Here is a 17,756-nt window from a genome sequence, read left to right on the forward strand (position 1 = left end):
TTGCCAGCCTCTACTCTGCAAGATAGGTCTCTTCGAATTGGGTGCGAATTGGCTTAAACATTGAGGAAAGTTATCTTACAACACAAGTCCAGAATAAGGCAGGCTACATTCCAATGTGGTCAGTGTCTCAACTGTGAGTGTCATAGGGATGTAAGGTATTTATTCATTTCTCTAAACCGCCATCCTTGGGATGTTGGCCCTACCCCCGGGCCAGCTCCCTTTGTGGGTTTTAGATGTAACAATTTTAGCACAACATCCAGAGGGAGACTATGTCTCTCTCCCTTTGGAAACAGGGAAACTCTTTCTGGAATTCCCTTTTCCCTAACCTTCCAAAAGCATCCATGTTTTACAGCCAGAATTGTGTCAGATGCCTAATTATGAACCAGGCACTAGCAAAAGGACTGGCATTACCATTCCTAAATGCCACTCGTCTAATCTAAATGTCTTTTTAAAATTAATATTTTCGGCCAGGCGTGGTGGCTCAGACCTGTAATCCCAGCACTTTGGGAGGCCAAGGTGGGGGGATCACAAGGTCAAGAGATCAAGACCATCCTGGCCAACATGGTGAAACCTCATCTCTAACTAAAACTACAAAAATTAGCTGGGCATGGTGGCAGGTGCTTGTAATCCCAGCTACCCAGAAGGCTGAGGCTGGAGAATTGCTTGAGCCCAGGAGGCAGAGGTTGCAGTGAGCAGAGATGGTGCCGTTGCACTTCAGGCTGGGCAACAAGAGCAAAACTCCATCTCAAATAAATAAAATTAATATTTTCAGTAGAAAATTCAAAACATATAAAAGTAGAATAATATAGTGAGCCCCTATATAACTGTCACTTAGATACCACTCCGGCCCCAAATTCTTTTGAAACAAATCCCAGATTTCATTTAGAGACAGGGTCTTGCTATTGCCCAGGCTGGAGTGCAGTGGTGTGATCATAGTTCATTGCAGCTTGGAACTCAGGCTTAAGTGAGTCCTCCTGCCTCAGCCTCCCAACTAGCTGGAGCTACAGGCACATGCCACTATGTACAGCCAGTTTTTGTATTTTTTGTGAAGATGGGGTTGCATGATACTGCCTAGGCTGCTTTGGAACTCCTGGACTCGAGCATTCCTCCCACCTCAGCCTCCCGAAGTCCTGGGATTATCTGCATGAGCCACCGCACCTGGCCTAATTTCAAGTATCAATATTTCACTCTGCATCTCTAAAAGATAAAGATTCTTTATAACATAACCACATTATGTCATCACTCCTAAAATTAACTCCTAAAATTATGTTATCACTCCACAGATTAACATTATTTCTTAATATTATCCAAATAAACAATGTTCAGATTTCCCCAGTTGTCATAATTTTTTAATGGTTAGTTTGAATCCAGATCTAAACAAAAGTTCATATAGCTGGTCACCCTGAGATAATTCCCCATAGAAAAGGCAAGATAGCTGGGCACAGTGGCTCACACCTGTAATCCCAGCACTTTGGGAGGCTGAGGCGGGTAGCTTGCTTGAGCAAGCTTGGGCAACATGGCAAAACCCCATCTCTACAGAAAATACAAAAATTAGCCAGGCATGGTGGTGTGCGCCTTGTAGTCCCAGCTGCTTGGGAGGCTGAGGTGAGAGGATGGCTTAAGCCCAGGAGGCAGAGGTTGCAGTGAACCAAGATGGCACCACTGCACTTCAGCCTGGGTGACAGAGCAGGATAGATGCTTGATTTTTTTCCCCCTTTACTTGTTTTCAAAAAACAAGTTGGTTCCTGTATAGAAGAGTTAACTAACATAGGCCTAAAACTGCTGTCCTTAGAAAGGCCTACCTGCAGGATTGGCCCTAAGTTGGCATCTGGGAGCTTGGACTTCTGTAAGGTTTTTATTCCTAGAACTGAGAAGAGTGACTCCCTTTGCCTAACCTGTTGGTACAACTAATTTGGTTTATGCTAAAAACCTGCTTTCCCTGTGGGACTCTGGGATTTTGGCAGAGGACGCCTACATGACCAGCACCCAATAAAAGTCTTGGGTACCAAGTCTGTAATGAACTTCCCTGGTAGCCATTTCACATACGTCACAAACCATTGCTGGGGGATTAAGCGTGCACATCCTACCTGACTCTACTAGGAGAAGATCCTTCAAGCTTGTGCCTGCTTTCCTCTGGACTTTGCCCTATGTATATTTTCCCTTTGCTGATTTTGTTTTGTATATTTTTGTTGTAATAAGTCATAGTCATGAGTATGCTATGCTGATCCCTGAGTCCTAGCAAATCACCAAACCTGGGGGCGGTTGTGGAGACCTTTGACTCACAGAAATGTAACAAAAGGACTGGCCAGGCACGGTGGCTCACGCCTGTAATCCCAGCACTTTGGGAGGTTGAGATGGGCGGATCACTTGAGGTCAGGAGTTCGAGACCAGCCTGGCCAATATGGTGAAACCCCGTCTCTACCAAAAATATAAAAAATTAGCCTGGTGTGGTGAGTGCATGCCTGTAATCCCAGCTACTCAGGAGGCGGAGGTTGCATTGAGCCGAGATCGTGCCACTGCACTCCAGCCTGGGTGACAGAGCGAGATTCTGTCTCAAAAAAAAGGACTGAGGAAAGAAAGGCTGAAATGGGTGGAGGCTGGAAAACCTTTGATGTCTGGATGGCTGTGGAGTTCTCCATGATCTGAAACAGCAGCTGAGCTGTTGCCTGTGAGAGGTAAAAGTTACCTGTGGAGTTTGAAATGACAGATCCAACTCCAGGAGAACTGACTCACCAGATCACCTGGCTACTTTGGGCCATGCTGGTTACGGTGAGGAGAAAAAGGAAGTATAGCCCAGGTAATGTAATACCTTCAGTTTTTGTTCTCTCCTCCAGGAAGAAAGAAAAAAGGCCCAAAAATTCCCAAAGACAAGCTTTGGTTGGGCCAAAAATGTTAAACATTGATGGCACGCTTCCCTCACAAGTAGGAGGAAAAAAGGTTGAATCGGTTCTCAGGGCTGGAGCAAAGTAAAAAAGGGCAGGGGACATACTTCAGTAGTTAGCCTACCTGCACGCCCTCAACCCCATTCCAACTAGGGTCTCCTCCGCAACTGTAATATTAAAACTTTTGCTAAATTTACTGCAAGGGGTTGAATACATCTACAGTGAGGAAGGTGTCGGGCCAGGGTGGGGCGGCGGAGGGCAGTTAATGGCCTTGTATTTTACAGTTATTACATCTGTGGATATATGATAGTAGTTGATATAAAATGTTTTATGCTTGTAATGTCGCAGATGGTAGAAGGATTAGCTCAATAAGGCAATGCTGCAAAGAAAAAGTTAATGGGACACAACTTCCTTGCTTTTTGCTGCTGTAGGATAGATGGAAATTTAAATCCTTTGTTGAAAGCAAAATATGTCTCACAGCTGATATTTACTATGATCGTTCCCCATTGGAGCCTCTGGAAAAAGACAAACACTTTTAAGAGTTTTTAAAGCAGTTTTTTGTTTTGTTTTGTTTTGTTTCTGACGGAGTCTCGCTCTGTCGCCCAGGCTGGAGTGCAGTGGCGCGATCTCCGCTCACTGCAAGCTCCGCCTCCCGGGTTCACGCCATTCTCCTGCCTCAGCCTCCCGAGTAGCTGGGACTACAGGCGCCGCCACCTCGCCCAGCTAATTTTTTGTATTTTCAGTAGAGACGGGGTTTCACTGTGTTAGCCAGGATGGTCTCGATCTCCTGACCTCGTGATCCACCCGCCTCGGCCTCCCAAAGTGCTGGGATTACAGGCGTGAGCAGTTTTTAATTGCAAGTGAGCTCATAGAAAATCAGATGTCTGACCCTAGAGGCTATGTGCATAATTTTGAGTGGGTCTTAGAAAGCACTTAGGAAAGCTTTGCTTTTTGCTTGGCCTTGGAAACATGACTGGCCCTTCAGCATCTCAGCTTTACTGCTGCCAAAGAAGAGTCTCTGGCATATTTTGGAATCCTGAATTCATAGATCCTAATTGCTTGGACTTGACACTTGAGCTAAAACTTGACATTATCTCCTACACACTACTTCAGTCTTAGCACAAGCTGTGTTAAACTGAAAGAGATACAGGCTCAGGGAACAAGACTTCTACTTGGGGATCAAGGCAGATTTAGGATACCACTCTGTGGGGCTCTTCACTATAAAAGCATGGATGTTGACGGAACTGTGGGGATTATCACAGGTGTCCATGGGAACCGGCTTCTCTGGTGGTACCATATGAAGTCGAACTGCTCATCTGTTCTGTATTTCTGATACAGGGACTGATTGCATTCCCAACTTGTGATTATTGACAAAAGCTGCATGTTGAGGGGAAAGCATATCACTAGGACTGTGACCCCTGTGTCTACCCATCTTACTCTCCACCTCTCTCGGGAAAGTTTCACTGTGTTTACTTGGGACTTCCTGGACAGGCTGCAGTTTGCAACAGCGGACTTACAGTCTGCTGCTACTCTGCTACCTTTCTACTGGTGCACACACCTTAGTAAGGCAGTTTGATTCCTAAATGCAGCTGTCTCCAGAAATGGAATGATGCTATAGGCCACTTACTAAATGATCAGGATGAAAGCGGTGAGTGGCTCTCTCAAACCATTTTGAAATATTTTGAAAATTCAAGATTTAATTCTGTCCAGTTCTGAAACATATGTCTTTCTGGTTATGTTATATAAAAATATTTTCCAGCCAGGCGCAGTGGCTCATGCCTGTAATCCCAACACTTTGGGAGGCTCAGACAGGTGGATCACGAGGTCAAGAAATCAAGATCATCCTGGCCAACATGGTGAAACCCCATCTCTACTAAAAATACAAAAATTAGCTGGGCGTGGTGGTGCGGGTCTGTAGTCCCAGCTACTCGGGAGGCTGAGGCAGGAGAATTCCTTGAACACGGGAGGTGGAGGTTGCAGGGAGCCAAGATTGTGCCACTGCACTCCAGCCTAGCAACAGAGCGAGACCCTGTCTCGAAAAAGAAAAAAAATCCTGTGAAAACTTTTGTCCCCCTTTAATACATCCCTTTCAGACAAAAGGTCTGGATGAGAGTAGAGGACAGTTTTGTAAATGTGAAACTATGACTGCTAAATGGGACATACTGATTTTGTAATAATAACAAAAAACAAACACTGGCACCTAGGGAATCTCAAAGGAGGCAGACTGATGATCTTTGTTTTTCAATACTGCCTTTCCCCTCTTCCTAAAGAAAAACTTCCCATGCTACCTTTTTAAGATGCTGCAAGCACTTTGAATTCAAACAGCCTGCTGAGCCTGTGCTCAAACCTATGAGAGCAGGGAGTGGCCTCAGCGCCTGCATTTCCCACACAGAACACCTCCAGATGTCATCCACAGTCGTCAGGCTGATAACCTGAAGTCATGAACCAACATGGAACTGACTGTCTTCAGGTAGTCCCTCTGAAACAAAGACTCAAACTAATTTTTCAGGCTGGAGTGGAAACCTGTTTTCCTCTAAACTTTACCCCATGCACCTTTTCCCTGCGAATTTTGTTTCATATCCTTTCGCTGTGATAAGTCATACCTGTGAATACAGCAATATGCTATGTCCTGTGAGTCCTCTAAAATCATCAAATCTGGAGGTGGAAAAACTGGGTCTTGGGGATCCCTGACACACTTCCCTAGTATTCTCTAACTGTTTTTCTCCCCACAAAATATTTTTTCTGTTTTGAAAATTTAGCATCGTGAATATCTCCTCCCCAGATGTAAAAGTATTTTATGTTTCAGATCAGTGTAATGACTGCTTTTGTCCCATCTTTGATACATGGGAGCCTCTTCAAGTTGGCTCGTAAGTCTTTTGATTTGTCCCTAATAATCTTCTACAGCCTTTTGTTTTCTGGTATGTCAAGATATTCCAGGCTCATCTACATATTTTCTACCTCAGAACTGTTTCCTTCTAATAGCAAATATTTAGAAACTTTAATCTGGGCATTAGGTTGCTCACTACTACTGAACTGATAATTGTTTCTAGCTCCCCACCCCCACCAGTAGATGAAACTAGGACTTTTTTTGCAGGTTCATAGTGACGTTTCTACTACACATTTGGGCTACAGCGTTTTTACTTAACCTCATCAATGATAGAGCTACATTTTGTCTATCCCTTGTCAAAAATCTAAATTCTCAGCAACAAGAAACATAATTGCTGATTTGTTTTACTCCTCTATACCTAAAACAGCTGTAGAATAATAGTGTTACCATAACCGCCACCAATAGGAGTACTAGAAAGTTAAGGTTTTTTGTCGTTCTTTCATCTTTAGATTGTGGCTTGATACTGTAAAAGTCATGTGTTTTACAGTTAATTGGAATTTATTTCTATGGGGTTATGATATTTAGCTGAGGAGATTTCCAAGCAAAGTGTAGAAGATGCAGCCTGCCTTGTTGCTTATAGTAAAATGTGAAAAGAATAGAGGGAAGAACTATTAAAGCACAAAAAGGAATCAACATTTAATGATTTAGGAAATTTTTCAGCCTATCCAGATTGCAAAAGATGCTGAAATTAGGAGCTTCACTATTAGGAAAGGATGCTACAGAGAAAGCCAAGGGTATGACTAGACCCCTTTTTTTTTTTTTTTTCCTTTAACTGTTGAAGAAATTAAATATGTGACTCGTGGATCCTCTAAACCATCTCAACAGAAACCAAGAATGAAGATGGGATTATTCAGGAAAGATCCGTGGAGGAACATCTTTTCTAATGGAGTCAGTCCCATGACATACGCAAGAGACCCACAGTGTTTTGAGAATGCTCTATTGGCAGAAACACTGCCAGCTTGGACTGAAAGAGACGGGGGGGAGGGGGTAAAATTAAAGAAGGTGCTTGGACTGTCAAAATTCTACAAGCAGGTAATTGGCTGGAGAAAAAGGATGACTCAAAGGATAGAATCTCCAGATGGCAGAACCAAGGGCCATAGAAGATTATTCCCAGGCCTTGAAACCTAATGGACGTTCCCTTGTTGGATTCTAAAATTGGGACTAGTGACTCCTTTCTTCCTTCCGTTTTCTCCCTTTTGGAATGGGAATGTCTATACATTTTATTCTCTGCCTGTTCCACTATTATATTTTGGGAGCATCCTATATACACTTCTCCATTTTGCCTTTTTCACTAATAGTGTATCCTGGAGTGCATTCTGTGGCAGTATATAGAAATATTCCTCACTTCTTTCTTTAGCTGAATAGTCTTCCTTGTGTGGATGTACCATAATTTATTCAACCTATTAATGGCACTTGGTTATTTTTAGTCTTTTGCTGTTATAAAAAGTATTGTAATGAATAACCCTGTACATCTTTTTATTTTTGCCACTGTATCTGTACACTTGATTTTCTAGAAGAGGGACTGCTGGATTGGAGCTTAAATGCAAAATTCATTTTGCTATATAAACCAAATACTATTTGATCACTAGTCACCTAAGAAATACATTTTGCATTGTGACCCAGTTTCCACACACACAGGCACGTAACTAAGATGTGTCATGGTTACCTTGCTACCTACAATCTGTTTTGTTTTAAAAATTCAGGTAGCGATACTCAATGACCTACTAATGGGTCATGACTCAAGGTTTTAAAAACATTGGCTTGGCCCGGCATGGTGGCTCACGCCTGTAATCCTGGCACTTTGGGAGGCAGAAGCAGGCTGATCACCTGAGGTCAGGAGTTTGAGACCCGCCCGGCCAACATGGTGAAACCCTGTCTCTACTAAAAATAAAATTAGCCAAGTGTGGTGGTGCATGCCTATGATCCCAGCTACTCAGGAGGCTGAGGCTGGAGAATCGCTTGAACTGGGAAGCAGGGGTTGCAGCGAGTCCAGAGCGCGCCACTGCACTCCAGCCTGAGTAACAGACTAAGACTACATCTCAAAAAAAAAAAAAAAAAAAAAAAAATTGGCTTGACCAAGGATTGGTACACTTTTATTTGAAAGAGCCAGGTAATATTTTAGGCTTGTAGACTATTCATGGTCCCAACTCTGCCTCTGCCATTGTAGCCTAAGAGGCATAGGCAATACATAAACAAATAGACACAGCTATGTTTCAGTAAAACTTTATCTACAAAACCAGGTGGCTACAGATAGGACTCTGTTTTAGGCTAATCAAGCCACACCCTCAGGGGTTGGAATGAAGTCAGCTTCACCTGTAGCACCTGGATATATGGAGGAGGGTAGATTACTGAATGAAATTAGGACTCGGGAAGGAGAATGAGGGAAATGGCTGTTGAATAGGCAACAGTCACTATCACTTTAGATAGTCTTAGTCACGACTTACATGATTAACCTCTAAATATGCAGATAACCCTAAATATGTCCCAGTGCTTTTTTTTTTTTGGTGAGACGAAGTCTTGCTCTGTCACCCAGGCTGGAGTGCAGTGGCATGATCTTGGCTTACTGCAACCTCTGCCTCCTGGGTTCAAGCAATTCTCCTGCCTCATCCTCCTGAGTAGCTGTGATTACAGGTGTGGGCCACCACACCTGGCTGATTTTTGTATTTTTAGTAGAGACGAGGTTTCACTATGTTGGCCAGGCTGGTCTCGAACTGCTGACCTCAGGTGATCCACCTACCTCCGCCTTCCAAAGTGCTGGGGTTACAGGTGTAAGATACCACTTCACCTGCCCGGCCTGTTTGGCAGCATTTTTAAGAGCAGATGTAGTTGATATACACATTTTTGTTTTTGAGATGGAATCTCACTGTGTCATCCAGGCTGTAGTGCAGTGGCACAGTCTTGGCTCTCTGCAGCTTCAACCTCCTGGGCCCAAGCAGTCCCCCTGCCCTAGCCTCCCAAGTAGCTGAGGCTACAGGCACACACCCCCACACCCAGTGAGAATGTGTGTGTGTGTATAAACAAGGTCTTACTATGTTGCCCAGGCTGGTCTTGAACTCCTGGCCTCAAGTAATCCTCCTGCGGTGGACTTCCAAAGTACAGAGATTACAGGCATGAGCCACCGTGCCTGGCCTCATGTACACATTCTTCAATTTATTGATTTTATTTTTTTCTGTTTTTTTGAGATGGAGTCTTGCTCTGTCGCCCAGGCTGGAGTGCAGTGGCGTGATCTCGGCTCACTGCAAGCTCTGCCTCCCGGGTTCATGCCATTCTCCTGCCTCAGCCTCCTGAATAGCTGGGACCACAGGCGCCCGCCACCATGCGCGGCTAATTTTTTGTATTTTTAGTAGAGACGGGGTTTCACCGTGTTAGCCAGGATGGTCTCGATCTCCTGACCTGGTGATCCGCCCGTCTCGGCCTCCCAAAGTGCTGAGATTACAGGCTTGAGCCACCGCACCCGGCCTACTTTTTGTATTTTTAGTAGAGACGGGGTTTCACCATGTTAGCCAGGATGGTCTCGATCTCCTGACCTCGTGATCTGCCCTTCTCGGCCTCCCAAAGTGCTGGGATTACAGGCGTGAGCCACTGCACCCGGCCCAAATATTTTTAAGTGTCTCCCTGTCTGTACTCCCAGGCAGTGTGATAGGTGCTTGGTAATCAAAAGTGGTTAGCACATACTACCTTCCCTCAAGTGAGACCATCTCACTTTCCCTGTAGTTAAGACAGAGACATACTATTTAAAATAAATGTAATAACCATTAAGAGTTAGGACTAAACTTTTAGGAGAAAAGGTACACGTTGTATAATTATAGGTGCCAGCTTATTAAATTTTAGCTAAGTTTTAGACATAAGGTTCTTTGAAACCTCTTTCCAAAGTTATTACCTACGATATGCAGATATCTAAGATGGTACTCTGAGATCACATGATCATAATCTTGGGTATAATTGGAGGCAAAAACAACAAAGTGGCAGTGGGGCATGAATGGAAGCCCAGTCCATTGTCTGCACAAGAGGAAGAGGATAATAAAGAATAAAGTTAGGGGCATAGAATAGACCCAGTTCTTACTATTTGAAATAGGAGTGGGGGAAGGGTTCAGGAGTCCTAAGGAAAGTGTAAGGGCGGGAAGTGGGAAATACAGACACAGATCAGTCAGCGGGGAGGGTTCCTCCTGGCACCGGTTTCTACCCCTGCTAGTGTCTTCAGACTGAAGTGTGGCCAGGCTTCCATGCCTTGTCTGACTCCAGGCCTGCTTCTGCAGAGGAGTCACGGAGCCAGGTCTTCATTTGGGAAAACGTGTGTGTGTGTGTGTGTGTGTCTCTCTCGGAGTCTCACTGTGTTGCCTAGGGGTGTGTGTGTGTGTGTGTGTGTGTGTGTGTGTGTGTGTCTGTCTGTCTCTCGGAGTCTCACTCTGTTGCCTGGGGTGGGGGGGAGGGTGTGTGTGTGTGTCTCTCGGAGTCTCACTCTGTTGCCTAGGCTGGAGTGCAGTGGTGTGATCTCAGCTCACTGCAACCTCTGCCTCCCAGGTTCAGGCGATTCTCCTGCCCCAGCCTCCCGAGTAGCTGGGAATACGGGTGTGCACCACCATGCCCTGCTCATTTTTTGTGTTTTTAGTAGAGACGGGGTTTCATCATACTGGCCAGTCTGGTCTCGAACTCCTGATCTCGTAATCCGCCGGCCTCAGCTTCCCAAAGTCCTGGGATTACAGGCGTGAGCCACTGCACCTGGCCCATACTTTTTTTTTTTTTTCCTTTTGAGACACTATCACCCAGTCTGTTTTTTCTGGACCAGGATGAGCTCCTTGAAACAAGTGAGTCAGGGAGAGAAGTAAAGGGGTAAAATGTAGACCAGGAAAAATGGAGTGATAGACACTGGAGGAAAGGGGAAAGTCGAAAAGAATCTGTGAAAAAGGAGAATTCACAAATAGGAAAACATCCAAGATTGACTCTTTCAATTGCCTGGGGCTTCTGTTACTCTAATAATACATTGTATTAACAAGCGTCTTCTATGTGTTCAAAGTGCTTTTCAGTGTGTCTCACAGCAGTTGCAGAGATCAAAGAAAGGAGCCAAGTGAAATTAGTTCGATTTCAGATATGAAAAGTAAGCAACTCGACAAGGTTCTTTAGAAAGGAAGGAATGGAGCCAACAGTAGGGACCCTAGGTCCTGAGTCAAGCTGCTTGTTATCAAAAGCCTGGAGTAACACCACTGAAGGCTACTCTGCAGTGGCTTCTCTGTAAGCCACCTCCCTCCTCCCACCCTCCACTCCCTGGCAGTGGACCAGGTAATCTTAACCTCTCTTACCTAATACAGAACTCTTTCTCTTCTGTAGATTCTCTGTGGGAAAGAGATTCCTCGCTGGATCAATCGACTTGCCTACTTCAGCTCCTGTATACCCTTTCTACAGAGTTGCCTCCCGAAGGAGTGGCTCACGCCCGCAGCCCTGCAGTCTAGTGTCAGCCAAGAGCTCCAGGATGAACTGGAGGAAGCAGAGGATGCTGCCGCATCCGCTTCCGTGGCAAGCGCTGCAGCAGGCTCCAGACCCGGGCGCCACACTAAACTATAAATGTCTCCAAAGTCACACATTCAGAACTGTCTCTGGCAGTCGAATATCACTAGAGAAAAGTCAATAGAGAAGCATCCTTTGGATATTTTGTATGCAAAGATGGCTCTCCCCCAAATCCCAGTTTTTCAGCTCAGGATTATATTTGTAATCAAAAAAAAAAAAAATCACTTGGCGCAGGAGGGAGAACTTTGTAAGAAGCTGCCCTCTGTTTTTTTTACCCACTCGTCAATCTGGATTTACTTCTTCTGTTTTATACAAGCTCTGTTAAGTTATGTTTACAGTATTTTGTATCGCTGTTTACAAATCTTGCATGGACTCCTGCCACGTGAAAGAAAATCTTCGTGTCTTCAAAAATTAGGCAGGTAATCTTTGTATACTTCTGACAATTGCCAGATCTATGGCATAAATAATAGGCACACAAAAAGGTACTTAAACAGTTATAGTCACCATCACCTGCTTAAGAATGGTCTTTTAGATTTGTGTTTGTTTTGTTCAAGTTGTTGGCACCAGGATGCAGAGAACCAGACTGGCCTGAGGTGAAGGAGCACACAGCCCTGAGGGCTTGGAACCCTGGGTCCAGTTCCTCTTCACACCCCCTTCCACTCTGAGTAGCACATCTCCCAGGTGTCCATGGAACACCTGCTTTCATCCCAACTATCCGTCCACCTAGGCGGGGTGATGTGTTCTTACGTCTCTGACTTTGATGCCACTCATTCTATCGTTTAGATGTTTTTCATTCAAGATATTCTTGGTAGTAACTGACAAATGTGTTGCACATGCATTGGGGGAGGGGCTTCATTTTTATTTTAATACACATGTATTTCCTCCTTGCACAGGATTTTGATGGCGTAGAAATATCCTAAGTGGTAGCCTTCCAAGTTAGCAGTGAGTTGACATTCAACTGCTTTTAACTATTCAGGCTACCTTTTATACTAAACCTTGAAAACTAGAATCTAAAGTCCACCCCAAAAAGGTAGTTCTTTGATATTTTATACTCTTTATGTACCATATCAGAAAGAGTATGTTGGCGTTTGTCATGGGAGTCATTTCACGTCATAATAGAATGCCTAGTCTCATTGACCGATCGTTAAAAAAATCATATTTGTGTGTCTTAAGATTCATATTTATATGTTCTCTCAAATGTATGTCTCTTACGTAACATACTCTAAGAATGAAATTGTCACCACAGATAAATCCTTGTTAGCAAGGAATCTGTCTGCTCCAGTCTACTCCTAGTTTGACCCTTGGATGTAAGAACCAAGTCATTACATGTCAAATTCAATTTTTCTGCCTTAAGAATGAATGTCCTACGTAAAATATTGGATGCAGTGTAAAATTATCCAAGGCAGTGACTTCAGCTTTATATATATAAAATATAGTTTTAAAGTTATTGACATTTATTTAAACTTTTAGATTGGATTGTTTGCTATTGCTCTGTGTGAGGATACATAATCTTTCAGTAAACTATATTTTTAACTTTTCCATAAGCTGATTTTGATTCATTTTATTAATGTAAGCACACCCTGTTCATAGGGAAAATAAACCTTGGGTTATAAGCATTGGCCTGAGGACAATGAAGCCACTTAACCTGATTTATACTTTCAACTGCTCTGTTTCCAGAGAGGAAAGCCTTTACAAATCACTCTGAGTTCTTTAGGGGGCAGAACGCTTGTTTCAAGAGGTGTGACAGAAGAAAGGAATATATGAGCGTAATGAGATGTCAACTTGGTTCAGGTCTAAAATTGAGATACGGGCAAAACACTAAGGCGCTAGCAGTGACTTGTTCACTAAAAAGAGTCCTATCCCCAAAACCCAGCTTAGTGCAAAGCCTTGGATACAGTTTGCTTGTAATATTTTTAATAATGTGAGGAGTACAGTTTTTTTCTAATTCATTCAAGTACATATGATTGAAACCTGGGCTACTGACACACACAGTAGCCATTAGTCAGACACTTCTTGGTGAATATCAGCAACATCCCATCTGTGCTTAACCAGAATCCAGCGAGTCAGCACACAAGTGATTTTATTATTGTGTCGTATTTACTTTCATCTGCAGCATTTGGAGTTTAAAAATAATGTAAAGGGTTCTAGTAAAAATAGTGTCCTAAGGCCAATTACCATACTAACAATCAGCAGATAAAATTCTGGACATGAGACTCCTTATAATCTAATTATACCTGAGGTTGAGAAATAAATGTCTTCCTTTAGAAAATTTCATTCAAGTCAGGTTCTTCTCTACAGTTCAAAATTGAGAATGGATTTAATGAACTAGCATTTAGCCAGCTTTTTCTTGCCCTTGGAGAAAAAGAATCATTCTCAACCTGATCTCTGTTAAGAAAAATCCTAGATGAACAATCTGGTCATGAATATACATATGGTACGGAGTCTCTCTGTTGTAACCAGGCGGACATACTTCTCATGGTGGGGTGGACAGTAATACATGTTAGAGGGTCAGAAGCTTCTGGTTTCTGCTGTTTGTTTTAAATACCCTTGGGGTTTTTTTTTCACCCTTACAAGGGGAGCATCAGCTTTGGAAAGTGTAACTGTTGGAGTATAGAAGGCAGTGGTGTATGATCTTAGCCTCTTCCTGATGCCTGAATCCAGCCAGCTGTTGCTCTGACCCACAGCAATAGAGCAAGTTACCCATCACCAGCATTTGTACAGAGCAGGGAATTCTGGTTTTAGTCCATTGGTAGCATTGTGTGTATGAGGAGATTCAGCACCACAGACAGCTAGCTGCAGGACTCGATATCCATGGCTTCTTTCCATCACAAAACGGGTAGAAACACATTCACTGCTTCAGGTTCTAATCTGTGTGTCTCCTTATGACTCCATTTCTGTAGGATACTCTGTAACTTTGATATATGCTGTATTTTCTTTAAAAGATTTAGATTTTTGTTCAGCAAGCTAGCCATATAACCATTGTATCTCTTCCTCATCAGTATGGTTTTAGAGCACAGCTCAGTTATTAGGCTTTCATTGTCTACTCTTTCAATACATGTACATCTTTACTGTTTGAAAGGTGTTACAGCTGTCGAAGAATCCTTATGGACCTGAAGATAATTTCTTGTGAAGTTGAATGCAAGTGTACTGTCATTCATAGTGTTTATATCACAATACCAGGAATCTTCACTTTTGCTACCTTGATATAGCATTGGGCTATCATGTTACAACATTGAAATACATTGATTTATTAAAAAAAATACTTTTATAAGAAATGTTTTATAGTGCTTTCTGACTTTCGGATTACAACTGTTGTGTATTTGTGTTGGGCGGGGTGGGGAGGTGTATTTTTAAAACCCAAGGCTCCCATGTGCTCGGCAGGAGCATGACAGCCAGCCCCCTCCATCCTGTCTTCCTCTCACAGGCACATGCACCTTTATTCACCTGCATTCCTCTTGTGCGCAGATCTGTGGGCCAGTGCCTTAGCTGTCGGAGAGCATAGCCACACCTGCTCACAGGTAGGAGTGCCAGCCGTGGCTTCTGGGAAATGGAGGCAGAAGGGCAAGCTAGAATGGACTCCTTCCCCGAAGTGCAGGGGACAGACCTGCAGAGGAATAGCCCCAACACATGCACACACACTCCCTTGTCTTGAAGCAGCAAAGCAAGCAGGAGCCTGAGTGAATGAGCTCCTCATTTCCCACGGACCTGTCCTCCAATGCTTGGCACCTCCAACCTGCCCCTTCCCCTTTCTCCTCCACTGGCCTTTCTGCACACTGTGGAGTCATAGTTTCCTCTACTAATTCAAAAATTTCTCTTGAATCAACTATTGTTAAATAAATGAATACCAGCCTTTTGTGACCCGTCAATGCCTGTCTGCTCTGCTAAGCAAGAATGATCTATGTACAACTTACTTGTTCTGGCCTCCAGAGCAATAAGCAAAGGGGAGCTCCTCCCCCAGGCTAACACAGGTTCCTAATACTCTCACAAGGAGGTTACAAATTCAAATCTGGTAAAGCAACTTCGGGATCTTGCTTGGAGAAAGAATGCCAAGTATCTGGAGGACAGTGGTCTTTTGTTGTGTATTTTTCATTACCTGCTCCTGAAGTTCTCCTAATCACCCAGATATTGACCTTGTTCTATAATAACTTTGCAGAAGTCAGTGCTAATAAAGATTAACAGCTTCTGGCTATACTTTCAGGAATTAAATCAGTGGCAGAGAGCTACTTACTTACTTACTGAGTCAAAGCCCAGAGCATTGCTGAGGCCTCTCATACCTGCCCCTCCGTCATTCCTTCCTGTCAAAGCCAACAGGGGACGTAAAGAGCCTCCGCTCACCATACTCGGAGGCATTCATCCTCCTGGGAGTAGATGAGCCCTTCTGTATTCTGGAACCCTGTCGTGATCTGGGAAGGTGTCACGGTCCCATGCTGGTGAGGACTGGTGTAGAATTCCCATCTTTGAGCGCCTCCCTGACACCTGACCCCCTCCCTTAGGAACAGTTGCCTAGTTCTAAGCAAGCCACTGGCTACCAGACTGTTTCCTTCACACCCCAGACTTCTAGGTGACCTGTGGGATTTATACCTGGGCAGCCTTCAGGTACATCTGAAGCCCCACCCATGAGGCTGTCTTCGCAGCCTTGTAAATATGTAGACTTGGGAGTGAAGTTCCCAAAGCCACTACACCAGGCTCCTCAAAGTGGAGTGGAGTGAATGAGGCCTGCATTGCTCCACTGGAAGAAGAAGATGCATTTGATAGGGAAGTGAAGAACCAATCAGACTAAGAAAAGCAGTTGGGTCTACCTAGCGCTCTCAGTCTACGTGGCCAGTGCATATCCACTTCAGCGGGGCTGGGATTTTCAGATCAAAAAAACAGAAGAAGATGTATGGGAGCCAGGCCACAAGACTCAGGCATAAACAAAGACTGAGGAAAACTCTCAAGCCTTCCTCTCCCTCTGCCAGGATCGGTGAGTAGGTGCCACAGAAATACCCTGGCATTACCCCCTGGCAAGCAGTTAATAATCCACAGAAGGTCACGTTGTGGGTTTTGATGACGAAACAAAAAAAAATGAAAATCTTTACCTCTGCTTTGTGCTTGGGCCCATGCTGTGTACTACACACATTATTTCATTTAATTCTCACAACAGCCTATGACATCATTCCTGCTTTACACAAAGACAGTTGCCCAAGACCACACAGATGGCATAGGGAAGGCCCATATTTGAACTCAGCCAATTCTAAAGCATCTCTTCTTTCCATGCAAGCACATACTTCTCTGAAATGACGAATCTGCCCACCCCGGGCCTGCTAAATGAGAATCGGCATTTTAGCAAAATCCCCAGGGGATTCACGAGTACATTCATGTTTAAGAAGCACTGCTGCATTTCATAAGACTCGGTTCTGCGTGGTTCCTGGATGAGTTAATGTCAGGCAACCTGAACATGTGGGTATCTGAAGGACCTGCTAGGTGACTCCCCTCCAAAACTCAGTAGAGGTGTAGTAAGACTTCCTAGATTTTTACTGGGTTTGACTCAAGCTACATAAATTATTCAAGGACTACCCACCCCAATAAACATGAACCATGAATTTCAACCCTCTGGTGTTTCTACAGAGAGTAGTTACCTAGAAGCCCCTGATTCATGCACTAAGGATTCAGGACTATTGGCCAACTGAGATCCAACCTCCTGTGAGAGACCGCCAGGGCCAGGCGCTTCAGGCGGCCATCCTGTTCACTTGAGTCATCACGGAAAGCCCAGGCCCCCCAGGCCATCCATCCCCAGACTCATCCCCAACAACTCTCTACATGCCCTTATCTGGCCGGCACCCCTATTCATCCTTGCTGTCCCCCCTTTCCAGTGTGCCCTCTGGAACTCTCAATCTGTGACAGGCAAATGACCCAGTAGACTCCATGTTTTCAAATGTTTCTTGACCTTTCTGCTTTACCCGAAACCTGGCTGTCTCTTGAGAATCTGTCTCCCTAAGTGTACCCTCCATCTCCCAATTGCTGCTTCTAAATAATTTCTCCTCTTCCCTTCAAGACCTCCAGCTCCAGTGAAACCTGTGCTAGCCAGTTCTATGAGCTACTCCCCTTCATTGTCCCTCTTCTTGCTCATACTGTCTTTCTCTCCAGCATTTCCCTGTCGTCACTTCTGCACGTTCACGTAGGTGATCTGTCCAATACCCTAGCCCAGTGCTTCTTAACTGGGGCTCTGTCATCTGGGGCAGGACAATTCTTTGTGCTAGGCAATCCTCCACAATATGAGCCTTATGGCATCTCTGCACCCTCCCTGCACATTACCAGCCTTTACCCCCTCCACAGTCTGCAGCATCACGTGTCCTTGCGCACTCCCCATTTCATCCCCCAGGGGATCAGCAGTCCTGACCTCAGCTGAGAACCATTCAATGTCTTGATTTCATGTCAGCCATTCTTTGAAGCCTTCAACTTTTCATCACTAGTACATTCTTTTTTTTTTTTTTTTTTAAACGGAG

General features: G+C 44.2%; 1 protein-coding gene across 2 annotated transcripts in view; it reads left to right on the plus strand.

Moving 5' to 3' along the window:
* DESI2 (desumoylating isopeptidase 2) overlaps positions 1-14,546 on the plus strand; it is a 64,410-nt gene extending 49,864 nt beyond the window's left edge. For both annotated transcript variants that reach the window (XM_025392852.1, XM_025392858.1), the window contains one exon: positions 11,095-14,546. In XM_025392852.1, the coding sequence (XP_025248637.1) occupies positions 11,095-11,328 (234 nt within the window). In that variant the 3' untranslated portion in view covers positions 11,329-14,546. The remainder of the gene's footprint in view (positions 1-11,094) is intronic.
* The last annotated feature ends 3,210 nt before the right edge of the window (positions 14,547-17,756 follow it).

The sequence above is a fragment of the Theropithecus gelada genome, chromosome 1 (genome assembly GCF_003255815.1).
Source record: "Theropithecus gelada isolate Dixy chromosome 1, Tgel_1.0, whole genome shotgun sequence".
Classification (NCBI taxonomy): Eukaryota; Metazoa; Chordata; class Mammalia; order Primates; family Cercopithecidae; genus Theropithecus; species Theropithecus gelada.